Consider the following 21530-nt stretch of genomic DNA (forward strand, 5'->3'; position numbering starts at 1 on the left):
ATTCATTTATTTATATCAATAATATTGATGCTCTAACCTAATAATGTGATCTACAAAGACCTTGTGAGAATTAAACAGAACTCATCTTTATATCACACAGCTTTACTGCATTGTTTCTTTTATTATCACTATATTTGTTGACAACACTTGTTGCCAGGGGCGGAGGTAGTGAAGGAGAAGTGGGGTCAGCTGACCCCACTATTTTTTTAAATATATTTGTTTTTGTTTAAGAAAAAAATTATTGACCCCATTAAAATATATAATTTGACCCCACAAAATATATAATCCTACTAAAATAATTACAATACATTAAAAATTAAAGTTATAATTTGTAGTTTTTAATGGTGTATAAATTATGTTTTTGAAAAAAAAAATTATGACCCCGGTATAAAAAATTTCTGGCTCCGCCACTGCTTGTTGCTAATCTTACACTATCCAACATGTAAGTTGAAACGACTGATGTTTCCTTATATTGATAGTAGTTTGCTTTAAACTCTTTGCAACTTCAAAGACACAAAACCTTTTGGTTTTTACCAATCTCTATTTCAAAGTCCTTCTCATCCATGACCTGACTCCGAAGCAGCCTGGTCTACGTTTTCTCTGCAGAGTCGATCTCTTACCTCCTTCTAAACCGCTTGGTTTGTCGTCACTATTCTCTTCTGTTCTGCTAAAAAGAGTTGTGGCTTGTGAGATTGTTATCCTTGTGACCTCTTCAAAGTTTGTTGTAAGATCGTTCTTGGGAGATGCAGCAAAAGAACTTGATCCACTTCGCCTATTAACAACTCTAAAAAGATTAAAAACCATTTAATATTAAGGAAACCACTTTCTTGAGATTCTTTAGTCTTTACCTGTTGTTGTTGTTGTTGTTTTGGTTGTGATAATGTGTGAGGGATGCTTCATCAAGAACATCAGTCTTAGGATCTTTACAAACTTTGCTGCTTGAAACAGCCGCGGTGCTCTCTGAATACTGTTTTGGTGATGGTGATAATGACGATGATGATGAACCTTCTTCTTCCTCTGAAGAGGTTGAGGTATTATCATATTTTTTAGATTTTCTAACCATTGATATCACTCTCTCTAGTGTCCCTAGTGCTTGCTTCACCTCTGGACTTAGGCAGAAAAGTGTTTCACCATCGTTGTTCTGAGACTTCCCAATGACATTTTCATCCTCTTCCGAGAAACAAGAAACACTTTTATCTTCTTCTTCTTCTTCTTCTTCTTCCTCAATCTCATGAACATTTCCTTTGGAAGGTGCACGTTCACTTGCTTGAACATTTTCATCAGTGTTATCAGTAGGAGGATACAGAGCTTTACGTACAAGAGTGTACAATGGACCATCTAAAACTTTGGCGTAATCTTCTGATTTAGCCACCGAACCAATAGTCTGTGTACACATTCAAGTAAACAAACCACATCACACAACTTAGCAACCTGAGAAACCAAGGTTTAATGAACTAAAGAAGCTGGAAAGTACCTCCTTGAAAAGTCTGAAACCGTTGCCTAGGAGCTGCCTAGACATAAAGTTGATCAGAGATGGTGGAATCAAGTCCAGCTTTATATCGAACTCCACTATGTATCTACAAAAGTTTTATAAGAAACCAAGGAACATTTCAAGTTCTGGTTACATAATGTATCACTCTCACACTCATCCTGAGATTTTAGGGAATACAAACAATTTTATAATAATTTTAATAATAATTTCTTTTTTTACAAATTTGGGAAGTTTTTGCTATGTAGAATTGTAGATTATTTTTTAAAAAAATTGGGGCTTTAAACCAATGTTTCAGCTCATATGACCACAGCACTCACCTCAAGTAACTCCTCTCCGGAGACACCTTTTGTATAGCAACTCCTCCTACTAAATCAATCCTCACAGCATTCACTGCTTCTTCAGATATACAGATGCTCTCTTCTTCTGATGCTGAGATCTAAAAGATGATACCAACAAAGAGTAGTTTTAGTAGTGGATTAGGATGAAAACAATCAAAGAACCTAACACGGTTTTACCGAGTTGAGTAGGATGATCACTAAACCGTCTTTAAAGTACTCGAATAAGAAAAACTGCACAATAGCTTCTCTGTTTGTCATTGGCCATGGTACTTTCACCCTTTCCTCCAGAAAAAAAAAATATTATTATAATTATTTCGGATTTAATTATTAGATTAGCTTCATGAAAATAGAAAGAAAGGAACAGTTTGTGAAACTGACTTCACTAAACATATCTGCTCATTGATCCTAAGCTTTTGCAAACATTTACTTTGTAAAATCCTGAATGCTGGAAATACAGAGTTTGGCCACCTGAAAACATAGACACCATTAATTTACATGTCAGATAATTAATAATTTGCCTTGACAGAACTATTTGTATTTAGGATATACTGAGTGTTCTCATTGAGAAATTTTTTTTTTAAGAGAAAAACCGCACATTGTTCTGCCATATCAAGATGTTTTGAAACCCAAAATATGCAAAAAAAAAAAAAAAAACTCTCTTACCATTTCTCATAGAGTGATGATTCCCATGATACACATAGACCTGCATAAACGCAGTTAAAACCAAATTGAAAACCTTTTTTCTCTCAGTCATAAGAAAACTTACAGTCCTGGATAGGCCCATCCATGTAACCTTCCACAAGCAACGTGTGAAATGGACTTCCTTCAAGTCCTTCACGGTACATAACACGACAATCTTCATGATCATGTTTCACCTTCAAGCAAGAAAAACGAAAATAGTTTGCTAACATGATGACAATTCTGTTTTCAAAGTTAAAGATGCATATCAACAACAAAAGTCTTTCTCCAACAGAATAGGAAACCAAAAAAAAAAACATACTTTCCAATCACTAGACGATGCTTCGTTGGTTGATTTAGACAAATCTTGATCCTTTGTTGACACACTCCTAAGCTTGTCAAGTACACTAGATAAATCAGCTACTCTTTGATCCAACATATCCACACTACATTCTGTGATCAAACATGAAAAAAAAAAACATTATAACAATGCAAAGATAAAGCAAGTAAGAGAGTTTCCTCATATAGCAAATGAGAAACAAGGGAAACCTTCTTCCTTAAGCTGGTTTCTGATAAGGGTTTTAAGAGTTTTGTCATTAGTGAGCTCAGGAGATGTCAAGGTCTTGTCAAGTTTCTCTCTGTACTCACAAATCTCTCGTTTTTTCTCCATACAATACACCTTTGGAAAACAAATGAATCCTCAAATCGAAATCAAAGATGGTCAGATCACGGAGCTTCGTGGGGGAAGAATAAAAAGAAGAACTTAAACGTAAGGCAGTTACAAGGAAGCTAAAACTTTTGAGCTTTGCCACAAGAAAAAAAAAACTCAGCTAGGTGTTGATATGATATGAGTAAGCGTAACCCACGAGATGGGCAAAGAACGTGGAGGTGTTTTCTCAATAAGTAGTAAATACTCTCTTATTTTCTCGGGAAGATACAAAAAAAGATCTGGGAAAGAAGAAAAAGGAGAATGTCTCATTTCCCAAAACGCATACAGTTTGCATGGACATTCCAAACTGATTTAACTTTTTTGTTAGTCTTGTAAGGACGAGGTCGGTCAAGTGTCGCTATCCGTTGAATTATGTATGAAACCATGAACCATCTTCTGTTTTAAAGAAAAAAAATCAAAAGAAAAATACAATTTGAAATGAGAAATATTCTTATATGATGCTTGATTTTTAAATATTTTAAATTTATTTAGTTAAAAATTGAAGAACATATTTATATGTTGCTCTATGGCTCTACTTATTGCGCATGCATTTTTTTAAAGAAAAATGATATCATAAAGCTTTAACACAAACAATAAGATTACTTAGATATATCACTACAAATTAGATAATAATGTGCATGAATGGAATTTTATTTCGAAGTTTTGTGTAAATGCATGAATCTAAGTTGGAATCGATTTTATAAACAGAGCAATAATGATGGAATTGATTGCTTTTAGAACATATATACATTAAAAAAAAATTGTGTGTAATTTTGATGCATTTGGTGTCTTCTGAAACCATGTGGGTAAATGATGAGTTTAACTGATGTACTGTAGAAACAGTTTGTAAGAAAGTTGAGTTTGGCTCGAATCTCAAAAGTATCAATCATGTTCCATCTTCATTATCATGTCACTCGTCTCTTTTCGTGTTCTCATTCTATGGATGTAGCTGCAGCTTTTCAAAATCCTATCCTATTGTAGTGAACATGATCAGCCAAAAATCATGTGTTCCAAACTCGAATTATATAATCATAATAGAAGTTATACTATACTAGAGACAAGGACATTGCAACTACCACCATAGATTGAACACAGAGTGACGTAAGTATCAAAGTTTCCAGCGTTATTGTTTTAGACAGCCATTAGTTTTCACAACACATAGTAAGAAAAACAAAGTCTCACATAGTTTTGATAACACTTTGCTTAACTACTGACCGCAGCAACCGCCACCATTGTTCTGTTGGATTGGCTGACCTTTCATTTGGACAGTTCCACTTCCTGATGTCTTGTTTGCATTCGTCTGGCTTCCCATTCTGAAACAGTAATGATGACATATGGTCAGATTCAATAAAACGAAACTGAACAAGTAAAACTCTATACAATAAGATCAAACACATGAAAAAATCTACCATATATGATATAATAACAGAAGGAAAGAGAACATTAATGCAGGAACTTTGTATCTCTCCATCAGTCATCAAGACTCCAAAAACGTATATCCGATTTAACATTTTAAATAAATGGTTCATTTCATGAATTGCAGCAGAAATAACCCAGAGAATGCTTTGATGTATAATGGCAGTTAATGAGAAGAATTTAGACAAGCTTCACTAGGGAATATAGACTAAAATGTTGCAGAAACTGAGGAAATTTAAAAGACAGCGAACATACTTCTTCTTGATCTCGCCAGCAATAGTTAAGAATGCTTGTTCGACGTTGGTAGAATCCTTAGCACTGGTCTCAAGAAAGGGAATTCCGAGTTCATCTGCTAAGGCCTGTATGAAACGTAAGATACGCAACGCAGGAGGAGAAACGGCTACTGAACATAAGATAATTTTAATCGCTGAAATCATATTATCTAACTTTGAGACTTTGGTCAATGATCATATATACATTCATAGCCCCTTTTAAGCCGTGGTATATAACAATACCAATGATCGTATAATCAAATGAAAAAAAAGGTAAAGTTATACGAAAGCAATGCTAGCAACTCATCTAGATAGTGGATGCGAGCTAACCTTTCCAGTTTCGGTGGAAACAACTTTACTTTCAACCATATCATTCTTGTTACCAATAAGAAGCTTGCAGACACTATCATTAGCATATCTGTCGATCTCACTCAACCACTGCTTCACATTGTTGAAGCTCTCCATCTCAGTACAGTCATACACAATCTGTTGCGTATATCATCATACAAATTCATCATTTTAAACACCAAATATTAAAATAGTCTTCCAGGATTCTCTTTCCCACTAACAAACAAAGCAGAGAAAAATATGCTAAAATCGCCACAAGGTAAAGTCGTATAGACTAAACCACTTAAAAGAAACTGAACAAAACACAAATCTAGTTAAACAAAAAGTAAGAGTACTCACGATGATTCCATGAGCTCCTCTGTAGTAGCTGCTAGTGATGGTCCTGAAACGCTCCTGCCCAGCAGTATCCCACTGAAGATAACCATCAACAGTAACACATGATTATCCTAAACATGTTATATACAAATGATCTTTCTTACTGAAGAGAAGATCCACAGTACATGACTTTAACATATACAAAAATGCCTTAAACTCACGATTTGCAGCTTAATCGTCTTCCCATCCTGCTCAATCGTCCTAATTTTCTGCATTTCGAACCACATTATAAGCAAACTTCGTAATGAAAAATCAATTCACATAATCAATACTATATAGTCTATGCTCTATGGTCCTAATTTTTCGCCAATCGAACCACATTATAAGCAACTTTTGTGATAAATATAAAAACTATATAGTATATGATCGTTTAGGGGTTATGAAAGTAACGTACGAAGTCAACACCAATGGTACTTATGTAACTGTCGATGTACGCATCATCCTGCACACAAAATCAAATCGAACAAAAAAAAAAAATCAGCGAATCTCATTTTAAACAAGAAAAGAGAATCGAATCAAAATCAAGTCGAGCTCACAGCGAATCGAAGAAGCAGGCATGATTTTCCAACGGAGGAGTCGCCGATCAACAGAAGCTTGAAGAGGTAATCACTACAAAAAACGCACAAAAGGAAGAGACGATTGAGCTGAAGAGTCGGGGAATGCGATAGAGAGGGAAAACACTTACTACTCGTTGCTCATGGTTTCTCGAGCTCTTGGTGAGTTTTTCCGATTGATTCGAGAGATTTTTCCCAGGAAAAAAAGAAGTTTTCTAGGAAAAAAATAAAAGGAGGTTACGGTTAGGCGTGTCGATTAAAGTGCTGTGAACATTGATTGAACCCCACGACTTCAATGTTGATTTTCTTCTACAGTTTTTAAATTATTTTCCTTTACTTGTCTCCGTGACAATAAAGAAGCTTTTGACCTTGTCTCACTAATTTCTTTTACGTAGTTGGAACTTTAGACTTGATCTTTTGGGCCTTTTAATACATAGTGGGCCGGGCTCAAATCTTGGAGTTCGACCCAGCTATCTAGTAGTGTTCCTTCCGGTTCTGGAGAGAAGTGGAAAAACAACTATTATGTTTTGTTCGGAGCTCAACGTCAACTTATATATACTAGTGTTAAATAAAACATATGGTATTGACAAATTTAAGATTTATATATGATCAATTTTTTGTATATATGTATACAGTGTTGGTTTGTTTGTATAATCATCTACACGTTGAACTGATAACAATTTTAGTTGGAATTGTGGATCAAAACTTAAAATTTATTATGGATTCGATATATTTTAGTATTTTCTTTTACTAACTTATAGGAGAATAAAATTTATATTTTTTCGATTTTGAAGCTACACTAATGATGATACTTAATGATGGTATTCTTTGTTTTCAAGTTGCAACCGATACTTTCTATAGGATCAAAGTTAGGTTAACATGATATATATCATTAATTAATAAGAAAGAACATGATCATTAGCGTTTTCTTAAACTACGATAAACAATTAGGCAATTCATTCATTTGTGCCAAAGTTTTTTCTTAATCTTCAATATCATTTTCCTAATTTAAGTTCTAAAAAATTGTGTTGTAAAGAAAAAATATTTGATATATAGATTCGTTTGGTAATCAATTTGTATGTATATATATTTTTATTAACAAAACAGAATAATTACTTTTACCAAAATTTCCATTATGCTATATATGTGTATCACATTAACGTTATTATTATGTTTTCCATGATTATCTGTGAGCAGTTTTCCATAATCATATCCGAGTAGTTTCTTTTATTGATAATAGTTTAATACAATAAAATAAGAAAATTTAGTAATTCATAATATTATTAAATAACTAAATATTAGCACACATTATATTTTTCAACGAAAAAAATATAATTTTGTTTAATTTGTTAAAAAGATGAAAATAACTTTTAACATAAAACAAAATAATAAAATTACTAAAATTACTAAAATCAATATTTTTAAAAAGTATGAAGACCATAGCAATACAATAAATTATATATATATATATATATATATATATATATATATATATATATATATATATATTATTACTTATATTATATGATTTACATATAATTATATTGTTATATTTTAATTATTCGGTTTATTGGGTTTGATCGGTTTATAAAGATTTTGATATTATGTTAAGGTCGTTTATATTCCCTATTAACTACTACGAATTGCACGTATTATATGTTTCCTTAATTCCCAAATAAATATTATCAATGCTTGCCTTGATGACAAAGTATTTACATTTTAAATAGGATTTTCCTTAATTACATATTACCAAATTGTGTATCAAGACACTATATTTGATATTTAATCATCAGATTTTTTCAGATAATAATCTTTAATTATTTCTTTTAATAAGGAAAAGATAACAAACGTAACAGTAAGTCAATCTTCCAAGTCGATATTCGTTCGTTTCAATTAAAAAAAAATCTGCATCAAACCAACATCAACAATACAAAATACGATATGGGCTTTGTATATAATCTCGATTTGGTTAGCCGATTAGGTTAACCGTTATTAACATATTTCGATTTCGTTTGGTTAACCGTTATTAATCTACATATATAACGGTTAAACAATAATCCATACCACGTATACAATCTTCTTCTGCTCAGTTTTCTGTTCTTCTCTTGTTGTTGCGATATGGGCTCTGTATATAATCTCTTACTAGGATAAGACCCGCGCCTTGCGCGGGATTAAGTTATTATTTTTATTATATTTTGGAGAATGAGACAATAGTTTGGCTTCATTTAGATTACGGGTGTTCAATCCGGATATCGGGTTGGTTTTGGTTCGGTTCGGTTTTTTCGGTATTTGGTTAGTAAAATATAACTACTATTCTAAATCCATATTTACTTTGACTTTAGTCATTCACATACTTTTGAAAGATTTCAACTGGACGACTAAATTGATCAGCCAATCTTGTTGCTTTAAATCATTAGTGTTTATATATATATATATATATATTATTTAGTTTGAATATTTATTAAATAAAAATTCATATGCGTTATATTTTATGATCATTTGTAACTTATTATAACAAAAAAATAATCTATTGATCACAAAATTTTCAGAGTGGGAATATTCAAATTTCTAAATAATATATAGACGTTTTGAAAAATTCAAATATAACATATAAGAAAAAATATAAATATTTTTATTATATATTTAATGTGATTTTTTAATATCTTTCAATAATATAAAATTAAAAAAAAAAGAACTAAGATACCAAAATTGTTATCAAATATTTATTATTCATAATAATTAATTTTCATATATACGTTAATCATATTACGTAATTTCGTAGCTTCTAATTAAGGAAAGTGCAAAAAAATATTTTGGTAGATTATTTATCAATTCGATAGTTAGTTTAATAAAAAATATAATGTAAGTTAAGATGGACAAACCTATTTTTCTAAGAATAGTATATTTTATATAGTCATTTATTAAATGAGAATTTATAATCATACAGCTCTATGATCATTCATATCATTTTATAACTGAATATTTAAATCATCGATAACAAAATTTTCAATGTGAAATCTTTAATAAGTTTATAATTTATAAATATTTTTGAAAATTCATTGAAAGTTTTAATATTAAAATATTTATGTAATCTTATGGTATATAGTATAGTCTATATATATATATATAAATATATATGTTTTATTATTAAATGATATTTTTTACTCATATGGTTTTAAAATAATGTGTATCTTCTTATAATATTAAATAAAAGTTCATATTAATACAATTTTATGATCATTTGTAACTTATTATGACAAAAAAATAATCTATTGATCACAAAATTTTCAGAGTGAGGATCTTCAAATTTCTAATAATTTATAGACGTTTTGAAAAATTCAAAATATAACATATAAGAAAAATTTTAAATGTTTTTATTATATATTTAATGTGATTTTTAATTATATTTTAATAATATAAATTTTAAAAAAGAACTAAGATACAAAAATTGTTATCAAATATTTATTATTCATTATAATTAATTTTCACATATACGTTAATCATATTAGGTAATTTCGTAGCTTTTATTTAAGGAAAGTGCAAAACATTTTTTGGTACGTTATTTATCAATTCGATAGTTAGTTTAATAAAAAGTGTAATATAAGTTAAGATGGACCAACCTATTTTTCTAGGAATAGTATATTTTGTATAGTTATTTATTAAATAATAATTTATAATCATACGGTTCTATGATCGTTCATATCGTTTTATAACAAAATATTTAAATCATCGATAACAAAATTTTCAATCTGAAATCTTTAATAAGTTTATAATTTATAAATGTTCTTGAAAATTCATTGAAAGTTTTAATATTAAAATATTTATGTAATCTTATGGTATATAGTGTTTAATATATATATATATATATATATATATATTTATTTTATTATTAAATAATACTTTTTACTCATATGGTTTTAAAATCATGTGTATCTTCTTATAATAAAAATGTTAAACCATTGATCATTAATTTTTAACATAATAATTTTAATAGTTTTAGTCATTTATTGTCGTTTTTAAAAATTCAAAATATAACATATACGAAAAAATCTAAATTTTATTTTTATAGCTAATTTGATTGTTTAATTTATTTTAATAATATAAAATTAAACAAAAAATGATGGAGGAGATATACATTGTTATCAAATCTTTATTATTAAACTCATTAATTGTCATATATATATTAGTCATTTATGGTAATTCCGTAGGTTTTATTTAAGGAAAGAAAATATCATATCATATCATTATATCATATAGTTTGACCAATTTATGTATCTAACAACATATAAAAAACGAATGTGGACCTACTTATTTTTCAATTGAATGTAATTGACTACCTAATTGAGTGCCACCTATGCATTGGGGTCTCTTTTAATTAATACAAAATTGAGGTTACATCTTTTCAAATGTTCCTCAATTAATATATAAGGGATGTATGTGCTGTTTACTGTACAAAGCTTCTGAGATTGATAAATGATTATTAAGACAATGTAAAAGTAATATTGTTCTTCAGTCCAAGAGATCAGAACTTATTAAAACCAAATCACTAATTGATCACTAAAGCTTTGATCCCCATAGTTATTGTAGTAAGGTTTGAGCTTTGAAGATATCTACAGAAAACCTAATGTCAAGTTGTATGATCATATGTAAATTGTTTCATATAAATGTAAGTCAAAGGTTCGTAGTACATAACCGAATGTAAGATGACTTGTTGAACGTTTTATTATGGACCAATTTTTTATTATGCTTGTGTCTCACTAATTTATTATGCTCGTGTTAACCGAATGTTTATAAGTATATTTTATGTACCTAGTGAAGATGAGAATTAAATTTGGACCAACTTTTTTTTTAATTGATTGTAAAGCTGCCACGTAAGGTAAATTGACATCTTAATTGATTGACAACTCAGCAAGGTTCTTTTTTAATTATTACAAACTTAAAGTTATATTTTTTAAATGTTTCTCAATTAATATATAGGGGATTAGCTTTCCATCACGGCTAACATACTACACCAGTGAAGTACCGCTGTGGCAGCTAATAACAAACGAAACGGATGCGAAAAATTAAATATAATATTAAAAAAACATTTCTTATCAAAATTGGTAAAAACCAATAAGCTACAAATACTATTTATTTCATATATTTTATTTTGTTTATATTCATTTCATATTCACAGTTTAATACTAAAGACAAAACTTATTCAAGCATACTTAAACCACAAAGTTACAAGACACAAAACCTAACTCTGAGAGGAAATTGAGACCTAAACAAGCCAACTATCTTATAACGTCAACATGGTCACCATAAGATTGGATTTGAGTTTCGTATCGGTTCAGAGGAGATTCATGAAAGAACTGTGGTTTTAACTAGTGTTCGGAGAGAGGAATACAAAAACAATGTAAGCAACAGGTTCATTAGACACGCTTACATTTGATCAGACTGGCACTGCATATGACACACATAATACCAGATGAGCAAATAAAATATGATAATAACAAATCCTTGCATTATGCTCCCTCTGTTTTTAAAAGATGCATATTCTATACTTTTCACATATATTAAGAAAACTCATTAAATATGCATTGTTTTTTATGAATAACAATTTTTCATAAACTTTAGCCAATAGAAATTCAATAAACACCATTAATTTTTTTGAAACTTACATTTTTTCATAAAATCATACATTGAAAAGATAAAAAATGTATCTTTTTGAAACAATTTTTTTTTCTAGAACATACATCTTTTAGGAACAGAGAGAGTATTTGACATGTCCACCATTTCTATCATTTTATCGCTCTAATCAAATGTTGATTAAAAAATTCTTAATTCACTAATATACATTCTTACTTTTTGTCTATATACACAATAAAAATAGATACTCCCATAATCCCACTCCTTAATTTATCATTTATTGTTTCCATCAAATCTGCTTTGAAAAAATCAATGTGTTTGCTATGTAGCAAAATTTAGCAAAAACAAATATAGACAAAACCCAAATTTAAAATCTCAGTGATTTTCCTCATCAAAATATCCTAGTTATAAATACACTACATGACAACAAAAGAAAACAATCTCAATCTTGATCTTATTCAAGAATCACAAAAAGGTAAAGAGAGAGATTCATTAGAAAAATGGCGATCGTGGGCCCTCAATTTTGCGCACCGTACCCGGTAGATTTGGGTATCGTACGTAAGGTGATGACTATAACAGACGGCAACTTCGCCGTCACAGACGTTAACGGAAACCTCCTTTTCAAAGTCAAAGAACCATTGTTTAGCCTCTCCGACAAAAGGTTCTTACTAGACGCTTCAGACAATCCGATTCTGACGTTGAGAGAAAACGTAAGAGCACAAATTAAACCTTTTGTTTTATAACGTGTGCATGGATTAAGTCCCATTATTCAATTTTTTTTGTTATGAAAAAAAATTGTAGAAAGTGAGCCTGCACGATAGGTGGCAAGTATTTAGAGGGAAGAGTACTAACCAAAATGATTTGGTGTACACGTTGAAACGATCGTCGATGATTCAATTGATGAAGCCAAAGCTAGACGTGTTTTTGGCTCAAAACAAGGAAATGAAGGTATGTGACTTCCATGTTAAAGGAAGTTGGATCGACCGATCATGCGTCGTCTACGCCGGCAAATCTGATGCCATTGTTGCTCAGGTAATCATATTTCATCATTATCCGGTCCATATAGCTAGTTCATACACAGAGCCGGTTTATAGACTTAATCGAATGAAACACTAAATTTTTGCCTCTAAATTTTTAAAACCGATTTATACAGGTCCATAGTAGCTAATTTCTATTGACAGAACTGACTTTAAGCACAATCTAATAAAAATATTCGTTTTGTTTTCCAGATTTAAAGAAATATATATGTAAATCGCATGGTCCTAAATTATAAAAAAAAATCTTATTAAAATTAAATTGTTTATGATCCCAGAACTTTTTGATTATACCATGTTCATATAGTCCGATCGTAACGTTTTTTTGTTGTTGCGTTATATGGTTTTTCAGATGCACAAGAAACATACCGCGCAGAGCATATTAATAGGGAAGAGTAACTTCTCGGTCACGGCTTATCCGAACGTTGATTATGCTTTTATAGTCTCTCTCATTGTAATTCTCGATGACATTAACCGAGAAGATTCTGAAGACTAAACACACAATTTTAATGGAATGATTCTTGTTTTGTAATAGTATGAAATAAGAATTCGTGAATCTTGATGTTTTGTATTGATATGAATATGATATTTTCATGGATACATTTCTCTTTGTCTCGACAAAGGATTATCGAAAGTCTTCAGGGTTATTCAGTTCCTTCAACAGGTAATCGACTGTACTCTTGATAAGTGTAACATTTGACTTAGACAGCTTCTTCTTATTCACTACTCTCTTTTTCGTACTTTTTATTCTGGTAAAAGGATCTCCAACTCATTCTATTTTTTGGTTTAAAATAGTCTCGATTAAAAATGCTTTATCCTGTATTTTAAGACAATCTTCAATACAACTATATTTTCCTTCTATAACAAAGTTTCTCTATAATAAAGACTAATATAGAAATGTTTAAAAAAATAGAATAATATTAGAGATGGTCTAGTAGTGTAAAATCTGATTTACTATATAAATTGAGTTTAATCCATTTATTTCTGTTAATCACTCTACTTTCCCTCTAAAATATATTATCATTAGAATAGAACTAATTCTATTATAGAATTACTCTATTTTTTTTAAAATGGAACCATTGGTGGTGATCTAAGGATCATTAATGATTAAGGTTTGATTGTATAATGCATGTGATTTATCTAAATATGTAACAAAAGATTTTACCAATGGTCCAACATGAGAAAAGATTGGGAAATTTCCAAATGTTTTTTTGATCAACAATTTTGGTAAAAGAGTAAGGGTATTTTCCTTTTTATACAAAGCAAATGGTGTGACATCATGGAATGGTATATTCCAACGAGCAAATAGCTCTACATGTCGGCCACGGATGATGATGAACCCAATCCAATCTTGAATGAGAATTTGATGCATGTTAGCTCCTTCTTGTGCCCATCAAGCATCTTCATCGTAAGTGAGTATTTACCCTATGAGAAGTAACATGATTAGATTGCTCGATAAATGCAGAATCCGACCAACAATTTCTGCTATGGAAAATATAATAAAACAATCTTGACAACTACTAGGCCATTTGTTATGTTTGCTAAAGGATAACATAAAATTCAAATCAGCCTAAGGCCATCTTCAAAGGGGGAGCACATGGGGTGTGCTTGGGCTTAATATATTTGGATTTAATCCAAAAGTGGGCTAAGAGCAGTTTGGGAGGGCTTGTCGAAGAACTGTGCTTAAGGGAAGTGCTGGTCGACGTGGCAAGTGTGTATTGGTCGAAAAAATAAAAGGGAACACGGGTTTTTCTTTTCCCCATTTTCTAGGGTTTGCGATCTATCTCTCTGTCTCTCGAATCCACAAACGGCGACGAACGGGAGAAGCCAGTTCCGTTCGATTTCCGACCGAAGCACACCGTGAATCGATCTTTTATCTCCTCCTCACCGATCTTCTGTATCACCCTTGAAGGTATGACCGATGTTTTCCCCATTTCCTAGGGTTTGTTTAATTAAATAATATGTTTGTTTCATACAAATTTCCAATTGTATTTTGTGTTTCTTTTTTTTTTTGGAATCAATTTTAAAATAAGTTTTTTTGTTACATTATTTAATTAATTTTATTTGGTTAAGCACACCCTTAATTAAGTGATCTCCCTTTGAGAATGTCCCATGTTCCTAGCCTAAATACAATATTATACTACTATTTTCACTCTAAGCACACACCTAACCGCTCCCCCTTTGAGGATGCCCTAATGACTCAGCCTGGTAGAGTATATCCCACAAATCCAGGGCCAGATCTGGGCACAGCCCATCAAAAGATCTAAGCAAAAAGAGATAAAGAACACTCAATAAACTTACAGGAGGAGTATAACCGGGTAGAACTTGCGAGTGCGCTACTAAGAAATCTCCAACTGCCACTGGACAACTTGTCTCATCACAAAGATCATGCGTCTCAGAATGAATATGCCACCCAAAGTATGACACTTCGATCACCAGCTTTCCTCGTGAGATCACATTATCTTCATATACACAAATCAAACAGAAAAAAACACCATAATTACAAGAGAAACTCCATTTAAATCTATCAACTTCTTGAACAACAATTAGACATAACGATCGTTCTGAGAACATAACATGTTCAAGTTTGCAATTGACACTTTTACAGAACAAAACATCACAACAAACAAAGATATGTGCGTCATATATGCAATGAATGTGTACCTGTGTTAGCAGAGATGCTGAAAGTGGCTGGCTGGCCAGTAACTATAGGATCAGGCGATATATCAACTCCATGGACCTTTACTTGATACTCTTCGTTGTTATCTGCAACCAAACACATACCAAATCAGATCAAGATTCTGGGTTTCTCTCCAAATTTAACAGGAGGATCATCATCATCAAAGACATTGACTTTGAACCAAAACTAAGATTCAAACATCAAACCCATCTCAAGAATCAAAAGTCATCGACTTTCAATCTAAAGTTAACAGAATCAACATCAAAGACAATGACTTTAAACATCAAACCCAGCTCAAGATCATCAAATTACAACGACCCAGAATCAAAAGTCATCGACTTTGTCATCGAAAACACTACAAACGAGACGAAACACAGTTGAGTTCAAAGGGACCAAAACATACCGCAGTAACTGACATCGGTGGCTCTAACAATCGTCGAGACGAAGAGAAGACAAGAGATAATAGCGAGAGCAAATCTCGACATGATTGACAGATTCTCGGAGCAGAAGAAGAGTTTTTTTTTCAGGAGTTTGAGATGATGATTAGAGAGGACAAAGGAGACTAAAAACAAGCAAAGAGACAGAACATACATGCTTGATTCGGGATTCTCGTTTCACAAGGAATGTCTGATAGATCTTGACCGTTCGTTTAGGTGGGTCCTTGATTTATGAAAATTGACGGTTTGGATTTTGTGGAATGTGTGGTTAACCGCAGAGGATTTGGCAGTGAACAAACCGTTAGGTGGGATTTTTGTGTATAATTTCAATTTGTGGTTATCACTTGGCAACAAAAAATAGTTGGAATTTGCCAGCTCAGATTTGACGTTTTTTAATAATACAGCTCAAAATTGACTACCATTATTTTGGAAACAAATAGAATAATTTATTAGTTCAATGAATCTGCTCTTTCCAACATGAAATCGATTTATATATAAAACATTTCTTCCTAAATACTTCCACAAATATAAACTTTTTAATATTAATAAAACATATTAAGTTGCAATAATAAATGTATCATATTTTTGTTGTTTTTATTTTTTAATAAATTCTAACCAATAGAAACTAAATAAAGTTAATTATTTTTCTAACAATTTACAACATTTTAATAGAAAACGCAAAAATAGATTTTTGTGAAACAAATTTTGTTTTTTAAACATCTATTTTAATAAATAGAAGGAGTATAAAATAATTTTAGAGATTTTAGCACCTTTTCAGTATTATCTATCCAAATCATAATTGCGAGATGACATGACATGACACTTAATGGTGGTCATTTTTGTTAAAATATGATTAATTATTTTTCATTTATTATATTTAAATTAAAATTAATATCAAACTTATATATCATTGTATGAGAAATTCCTAAGGATAACAGTTTTTTAAATTTTGTCACAAAAATAATATTTCATGAGAAAAATTATCAACATTTTTTTTATTAAAAAGTAAAAAATTATTTATATCGTAGAGTTAACTAATCTAAATTTAAGGTTTAAAGTCAAAGGGATGGGTTTTGAGAATATGGTTTCAAATTTTTAAAAATAAAAATAGACTATTTTGGTTATTTTTTTTATTAAAGGCTTTTTTGTAACAAAAACTCAAAAATAACTATTTGAAAGAATTGTCTTATATGTATTCTATTTTATTTTTTATTTTTTATTTTTCTAGAATTTAGAAAGAAACATTGTTTCTCTAAAGATTTTGCGAAGGACAGAATTGGCCAAAATTCTTATCTTATTTATCTATTCAATTTTTAGTATCATTTTTTTCCTTCATTTTGTTTTTTCTTTTCTGTAGAAATATATTATATATTAAACATTATTTTTAGGCCCTCTTGGCTCAGGCCCATAAGGTAAAAGGCTTATTTGATAAATCACACTGACGACAATTCGGAGCGAGAAGTTTCAAAGGAGCTTCTTTTTTTTTCTGTTCCTTTTTGACAGATGGCTAGATTCCTTCTCCTCTGTTTCCTCTTCGCGGCGGCGCTGACGTCATCATTGACGGAAGCCGGCGACGACAACAGAGTCTACTCTCCTTGCTCAGATTCAACAGTCGCGGTAGGCGACGGATTCACTTTCGGCATTGCCTTCGCGGCGAGAGCTTCTTTCTTTGGCACCAATCGTTCCGTTCAGTACTCTCCCTGCGATCGTCGCCGCCTCTCCCTCAGCGGCAACTCTGAGCTCGCCGTGTTCAGACCTAAAGTCGATGAGATCACACTTCTCACCATCAATACCTCCTCGAGCTCCTCCAGTTTCCGCCCGGTTCGTTCTCAATCTCTGATCTATCGTGGTGAATTAATGGTTTGTTCAGATTAGAAAGGATTAGGACCATCGTAGGGGAGTTTCAGTTGGATCTGAATTTTTCTGACCAGATTAGTTTAGTTTGTTGGGTTGTCGTAAAGTTTGGTAGTTAGTTGTCGTGATGCTAAGCTAATGGATTTTAGTAGCTTCATTGCTAAACATGATATGAGATTACTAATTTTTTTTTTTTTTTGCTTAAAAGTTGAGGTCTTGAATGTTTGTGTTAGCTTTTCATGATGATACATCATACTTTGTGATTCCAGGATTCATCAAAGGGATACATGGTAGCTTTCGCTGGTGCGAAATACGCTGCAAGATCAGTTCCAATTATGGTTGCTGACAACGATCACGTCGTGACAAGCTTCACCCTTGTAAAGCTCATATCAGTCTACATTTTCATCTTATAGAAACTTCTACCTCTATGATCATCACATGTGTTAATCTTTATTTTGTGGAAATGATCTTACAGGTTCTTGAGTTTCAGAAAGGTAGGCTTGAGAACTTGTTCTGGAAGAAAGACGGATGCTCCAAATGTTCTGGAAATGCCAAATTCGTGTGCCTCAACAAAGAAGAATGCGCTATTAAAAGACAAAGCTGCAAGAACCAAGGAGGGCAAGTAGATTGCAGCTTGGGGATCCAGTTGGCGTTCTCCGGCACGGATAAGCACTACACCGCGTTGAACTCGTGGTACGAAGTTGCGAATCTGAAGCAGTACTCGCTTTATGGCCTATATTCTAATCTGAAGGGTTCACTAAGCAGCCAATTCAATAACCTCTTCTGATGAGTTTCTTTCTCCTCATGTGTGTTGCTTCTTTTGTAATTTTGTATTATCAAACGGTCCCGTCCTCACATGATGTATGATATATATTTACTTTATTCTATTACATGGCTTGTAACTTTTTCATGAACAAAGATTTACGCTATCAAGTGCGTTTGGTTCAAATGCTCTCATATACCTCCGCCAAACACAACAAGAAAAACACAAAATCATATAAAGTGCACCAAATAATAGCAACATAGCATCATAGATAGATACAAAGGAAATATTCTACTGGTTTGATTAAAAAGGTTTCAAAGAAAGAATAGATTTGCAAATTACGAAACTCACTTCAACGCAATAGAAGACGCCTTGCCTGAGGAGGATTTGGTGGTGACCCTTGACCTGAAGTTGGCTGACCTCCACCACCACCGCCGCCACCACCTCCGTTGTTCCATGGTTTAACGACAGCAAGAACCACAACAACTATGATAATGATGAGAATGAGAATAGCGATACATGTCCATTTACGGGTGTTCTTCTGGTAAACCCGAGCGGTCTGCAGCTGCTCAGTTCCACCTCGGATAAAGGAGCTAGCTCTGCCCACGTGGCTCTCGATGTCGTCGAGCTGAGCTCCCTGGTGCTCGACCAGCACCGCCATGTCGAGAAACACTTGGTGAAGCTCCCTGAGATTTTTCTCAATGTCTTTAACAGCGTCATGCCTCTCTTGGATCTCGTTGATGGTGTCTAAGACACGTCCTCTTCCTTGTTCTTGTATTGCTTTCTGCAAGAATCTCTCACTTTCTCCTGCAATAAAAACAGTTTCCCAACGTTACACACCACTCACCTAAAAGCATGTCTAGTTTCTGATCCCACGCTTCTTTTCAAATCCAGGTCTAAGCATGGCATGCGGATTCGAACATAACCGAACCAAATCAGTTCAGGTTCGGTTTGAGTTCAGTTTAATTCCACAATTGAAAAAAAAAATCAGTTGTCGGTAGGTTGACAATCAGTTCGGTTTTTCAAAGAAAAAAAAACCAAATCATACCGATTTTAACCAAATTCTAAATCAAACTAATCAAAATTTCCACCTATCAAACCGAAATAACCAAAATTATCCAATTTTTAAATTAATTTAAACCAAAATCTAATTGAAACCGGAAACTTTGGTTAAATTCGGCAGAAATTCAACAAAGGAGCTACACAAATACCAAACCAAAAAAAACTTCGGTTCAATCCGCCACAGCTTTCAGCGAATTGAACTAACCGAATAACCAAATTAACCGAACCGAACTACCCGAAGGAACCGAACAGACTATCTAAGCATCCAAACTCCGAGAATTCAACTAACCTGTAGAGATCAACCGATCCAAAGTCCTCTCATCCGGATTCTCTCCGGTGACAGTGAAGTACCTCCTCTGCACAGTATCCCTATACTCAGACGAGATCAGCTCCCTCAAGCGGTTGAAACTATCCATCGAATCCTTCAGCTTCTTCCTCAAACCATTGAGAACAGACGTCCGTGTACGATCCGACGAGGATCCAGGTCCACATCCGGGAAGGCTCCGATTAGCGGCGTTGGAGCGATCGAGCGCCTCGAGTTTCACCTTGATCATCTTCGCTTTCTTCAGAGCCACTCCGACGTCAGCGTCCATCTTGGAACGGAGATCCTTGACGGCTTCGGCATTGTGAAGCGTCTTGCTGTGCTCGTGAGAGGATCGGAGCGTGTCGTTGAGCCGATCTAGCTCCTTCAGCTCTTCTTTGACGGATTCGACGTCTTCGAAGAACTTGTCGAGGTTAACTCCCGCCGGATGCGTCATCTGGACTCCTCCGCCGCCGCCGCCGTTGTCTCCGCTGCTGCTGCGGAAGCGGGAGAATGAGCTGGAAAACAGATCGTTCATCGAGAATCAAAAATCAAACTTAAAAGTCGAGAGGGATTCAGATCGTATTCGATTAAGAGACTTAATAAGGAAGGGAGAAAGTCGTACTGATTCAACCACACGGTTTGGTGGACGACGGAAGAAGGTAGAGAGAGAGAGAGGAAAAGTCCAAAATTTAATTATTTTCTTATAATATGTTTTTGGAGAAAGGTCAAAAGAGGAGAGGAGAGAGAAAGTCAAGAAGGAGGACTTGGTGATTGACTTGGAAGCTTCGTAGTGATGGCGGAGAAGGAAAGCTGATAGTGAAAACGTGTAGCGTTCAAATATGGTAAGCATAAAAAACCAGAGCGGAGAAATTAATTGTCATTGTTGGGCCCAAATTTAAGCCTACATTTAAACAGGCCTGGGTTCATTTATGTCTTTCACCCATTAAAAATTTAAATTTCGAGGGTTTTTTTTAAAAAACAATTTGAATTTTGAAGTGAGTTTTGACCAGGTCACATACGCTGGAGCTATGTCTGGACATTCGGATCCTCGGTTCTTATCGGATTTAGATTAGTTCTTATTGGGTTTGGATCTTAGACATTTAAATCCGATTAGATAGTTAAAAATTATTCCGAATTTGTATCGATACGGATCTATAATTCATATACCCCCACAGAATATTCGTAATTTTTTAGTATATTTTAGATTTAGATTGACTCGGATATTTAGTATCTCAAATATCCAAAAATCTTAACAATATCTAAAGACCCAAAAAAGTATTCGAAAACCCGAAAAACATCCAAATTTTTATTCAAAGTCTGATCCGAAGATCTAAAAATATCCAAATTATATTTATGAAAATATAAAATTTTATTCGAAATACGAGATTATATCCGAAAACCCGAACCCAAACTTGAAATAAAATATTTGTAATACCAAAAAAATATCCAAACACCCATGTATACCCAACATATACTAGAAATGTTTGGGTATTTCGGATATTCGATCGGATCTCGAGATCCACGGCTTCAAAATAGTTAGGCCCTGTTCGTTTGCTCACCCAGGTGATCCATCTGGGTGAAGA

General features: G+C 32.8%; 6 protein-coding genes and 1 long non-coding RNA gene across 8 annotated transcripts; 3 read left to right on the forward strand and 4 right to left on the reverse strand.

The window, feature by feature from the left end:
- Window positions 1–388: 388 nt before the first annotated feature.
- On the reverse strand, window positions 389–3550 carry LOC106356775. Its single transcript, XM_013796500.3, has 10 exons — window positions 3058–3550; window positions 2831–2961; window positions 2597–2705; window positions 2494–2533; window positions 2209–2298; window positions 2008–2107; window positions 1810–1928; window positions 1475–1577; window positions 849–1384; window positions 389–772 (listed from the first exon to the last, which is right to left on the reverse strand). The coding sequence occupies exons 1-10, from the start codon at window positions 3176–3178 to the stop codon at window positions 541–543; spliced, it is 1581 nt and encodes a 526-aa protein (XP_013651954.1). The 5' UTR covers window positions 3179–3550; the 3' UTR covers window positions 389–540.
- A 729-nt stretch (window positions 3551–4279) lies between these two features.
- LOC106353061 (ras-related protein RABD1) lies at window positions 4280–6561 on the reverse strand. The gene is made up of 8 exons (XM_013792736.3): window positions 6314–6561; window positions 6165–6237; window positions 6023–6070; window positions 5790–5837; window positions 5593–5664; window positions 5236–5391; window positions 4889–4992; window positions 4280–4530 (listed from the first exon to the last, which is right to left on the reverse strand). The coding sequence occupies exons 1-8, from the start codon at window positions 6325–6327 to the stop codon at window positions 4425–4427; spliced, it is 621 nt and encodes a 206-aa protein (XP_013648190.1). The 5' UTR covers window positions 6328–6561; the 3' UTR covers window positions 4280–4424.
- A 5695-nt stretch (window positions 6562–12256) lies between these two features.
- Window positions 12257–13445, forward strand: LOC106356777 (protein LURP-one-related 10-like). The gene is made up of 3 exons (XM_013796501.2): window positions 12257–12523; window positions 12615–12845; window positions 13200–13445. The coding sequence occupies exons 1-3, from the start codon at window positions 12314–12316 to the stop codon at window positions 13341–13343; spliced, it is 585 nt and encodes a 194-aa protein (XP_013651955.2). The 5' UTR covers window positions 12257–12313; the 3' UTR covers window positions 13344–13445.
- A 537-nt stretch (window positions 13446–13982) lies between these two features.
- Window positions 13983–16141, reverse strand: LOC106353062 (putative phosphatidylglycerol/phosphatidylinositol transfer protein DDB_G0282179). Its single transcript, XM_048776378.1, has 4 exons — window positions 15931–16141; window positions 15512–15613; window positions 15149–15309; window positions 13983–14272 (listed from the first exon to the last, which is right to left on the reverse strand). The coding sequence occupies exons 1-4, from the start codon at window positions 16118–16120 to the stop codon at window positions 14159–14161; spliced, it is 567 nt and encodes a 188-aa protein (XP_048632335.1). The 5' UTR covers window positions 16121–16141; the 3' UTR covers window positions 13983–14158.
- Window positions 16142–17291: 1150 nt separating this feature from the next.
- On the forward strand, window positions 17292–18722 carry BNAA03G31950D. The gene is made up of 3 exons (XM_013792742.3): window positions 17292–17785; window positions 18088–18195; window positions 18294–18722. The coding sequence occupies exons 1-3, from the start codon at window positions 17468–17470 to the stop codon at window positions 18603–18605; spliced, it is 738 nt and encodes a 245-aa protein (XP_013648196.1). The 5' UTR covers window positions 17292–17467; the 3' UTR covers window positions 18606–18722.
- A 74-nt stretch (window positions 18723–18796) lies between these two features.
- LOC106353064 (syntaxin-121) lies at window positions 18797–20796 on the reverse strand. Of its 2 annotated transcripts, XM_013792741.3 has the most exons (3): window positions 20570–20796; window positions 19933–20462; window positions 18797–19388 (listed from the first exon to the last, which is right to left on the reverse strand). In XM_013792741.3, the coding sequence occupies exons 2-3, from the start codon at window positions 20399–20401 to the stop codon at window positions 18934–18936; spliced, it is 924 nt and encodes a 307-aa protein (XP_013648195.2). In that variant the 5' UTR covers window positions 20402–20462; window positions 20570–20796; the 3' UTR covers window positions 18797–18933. The 2 variants fall into 2 exon arrangements, with proteins under 2 accessions (XP_013648195.2, XP_013648194.2); XM_013792740.3 differs by having other exon boundaries at window positions 19933–20658.
- On the forward strand, window positions 20366–20937 carry LOC125606997. Its single transcript, XR_007338239.1, has 2 exons — window positions 20366–20606; window positions 20672–20937. It is a non-coding gene; the product is annotated as an uncharacterized LOC125606997 (long non-coding RNA).
- Window positions 20938–21530: the final 593 nt, after the last annotated feature.

The sequence above is a fragment of the Brassica napus genome, chromosome A3 (genome assembly GCF_020379485.1).
Source record: "Brassica napus cultivar Da-Ae chromosome A3, Da-Ae, whole genome shotgun sequence".
Taxonomy (NCBI): domain Eukaryota; kingdom Viridiplantae; phylum Streptophyta; class Magnoliopsida; order Brassicales; family Brassicaceae; genus Brassica; species Brassica napus.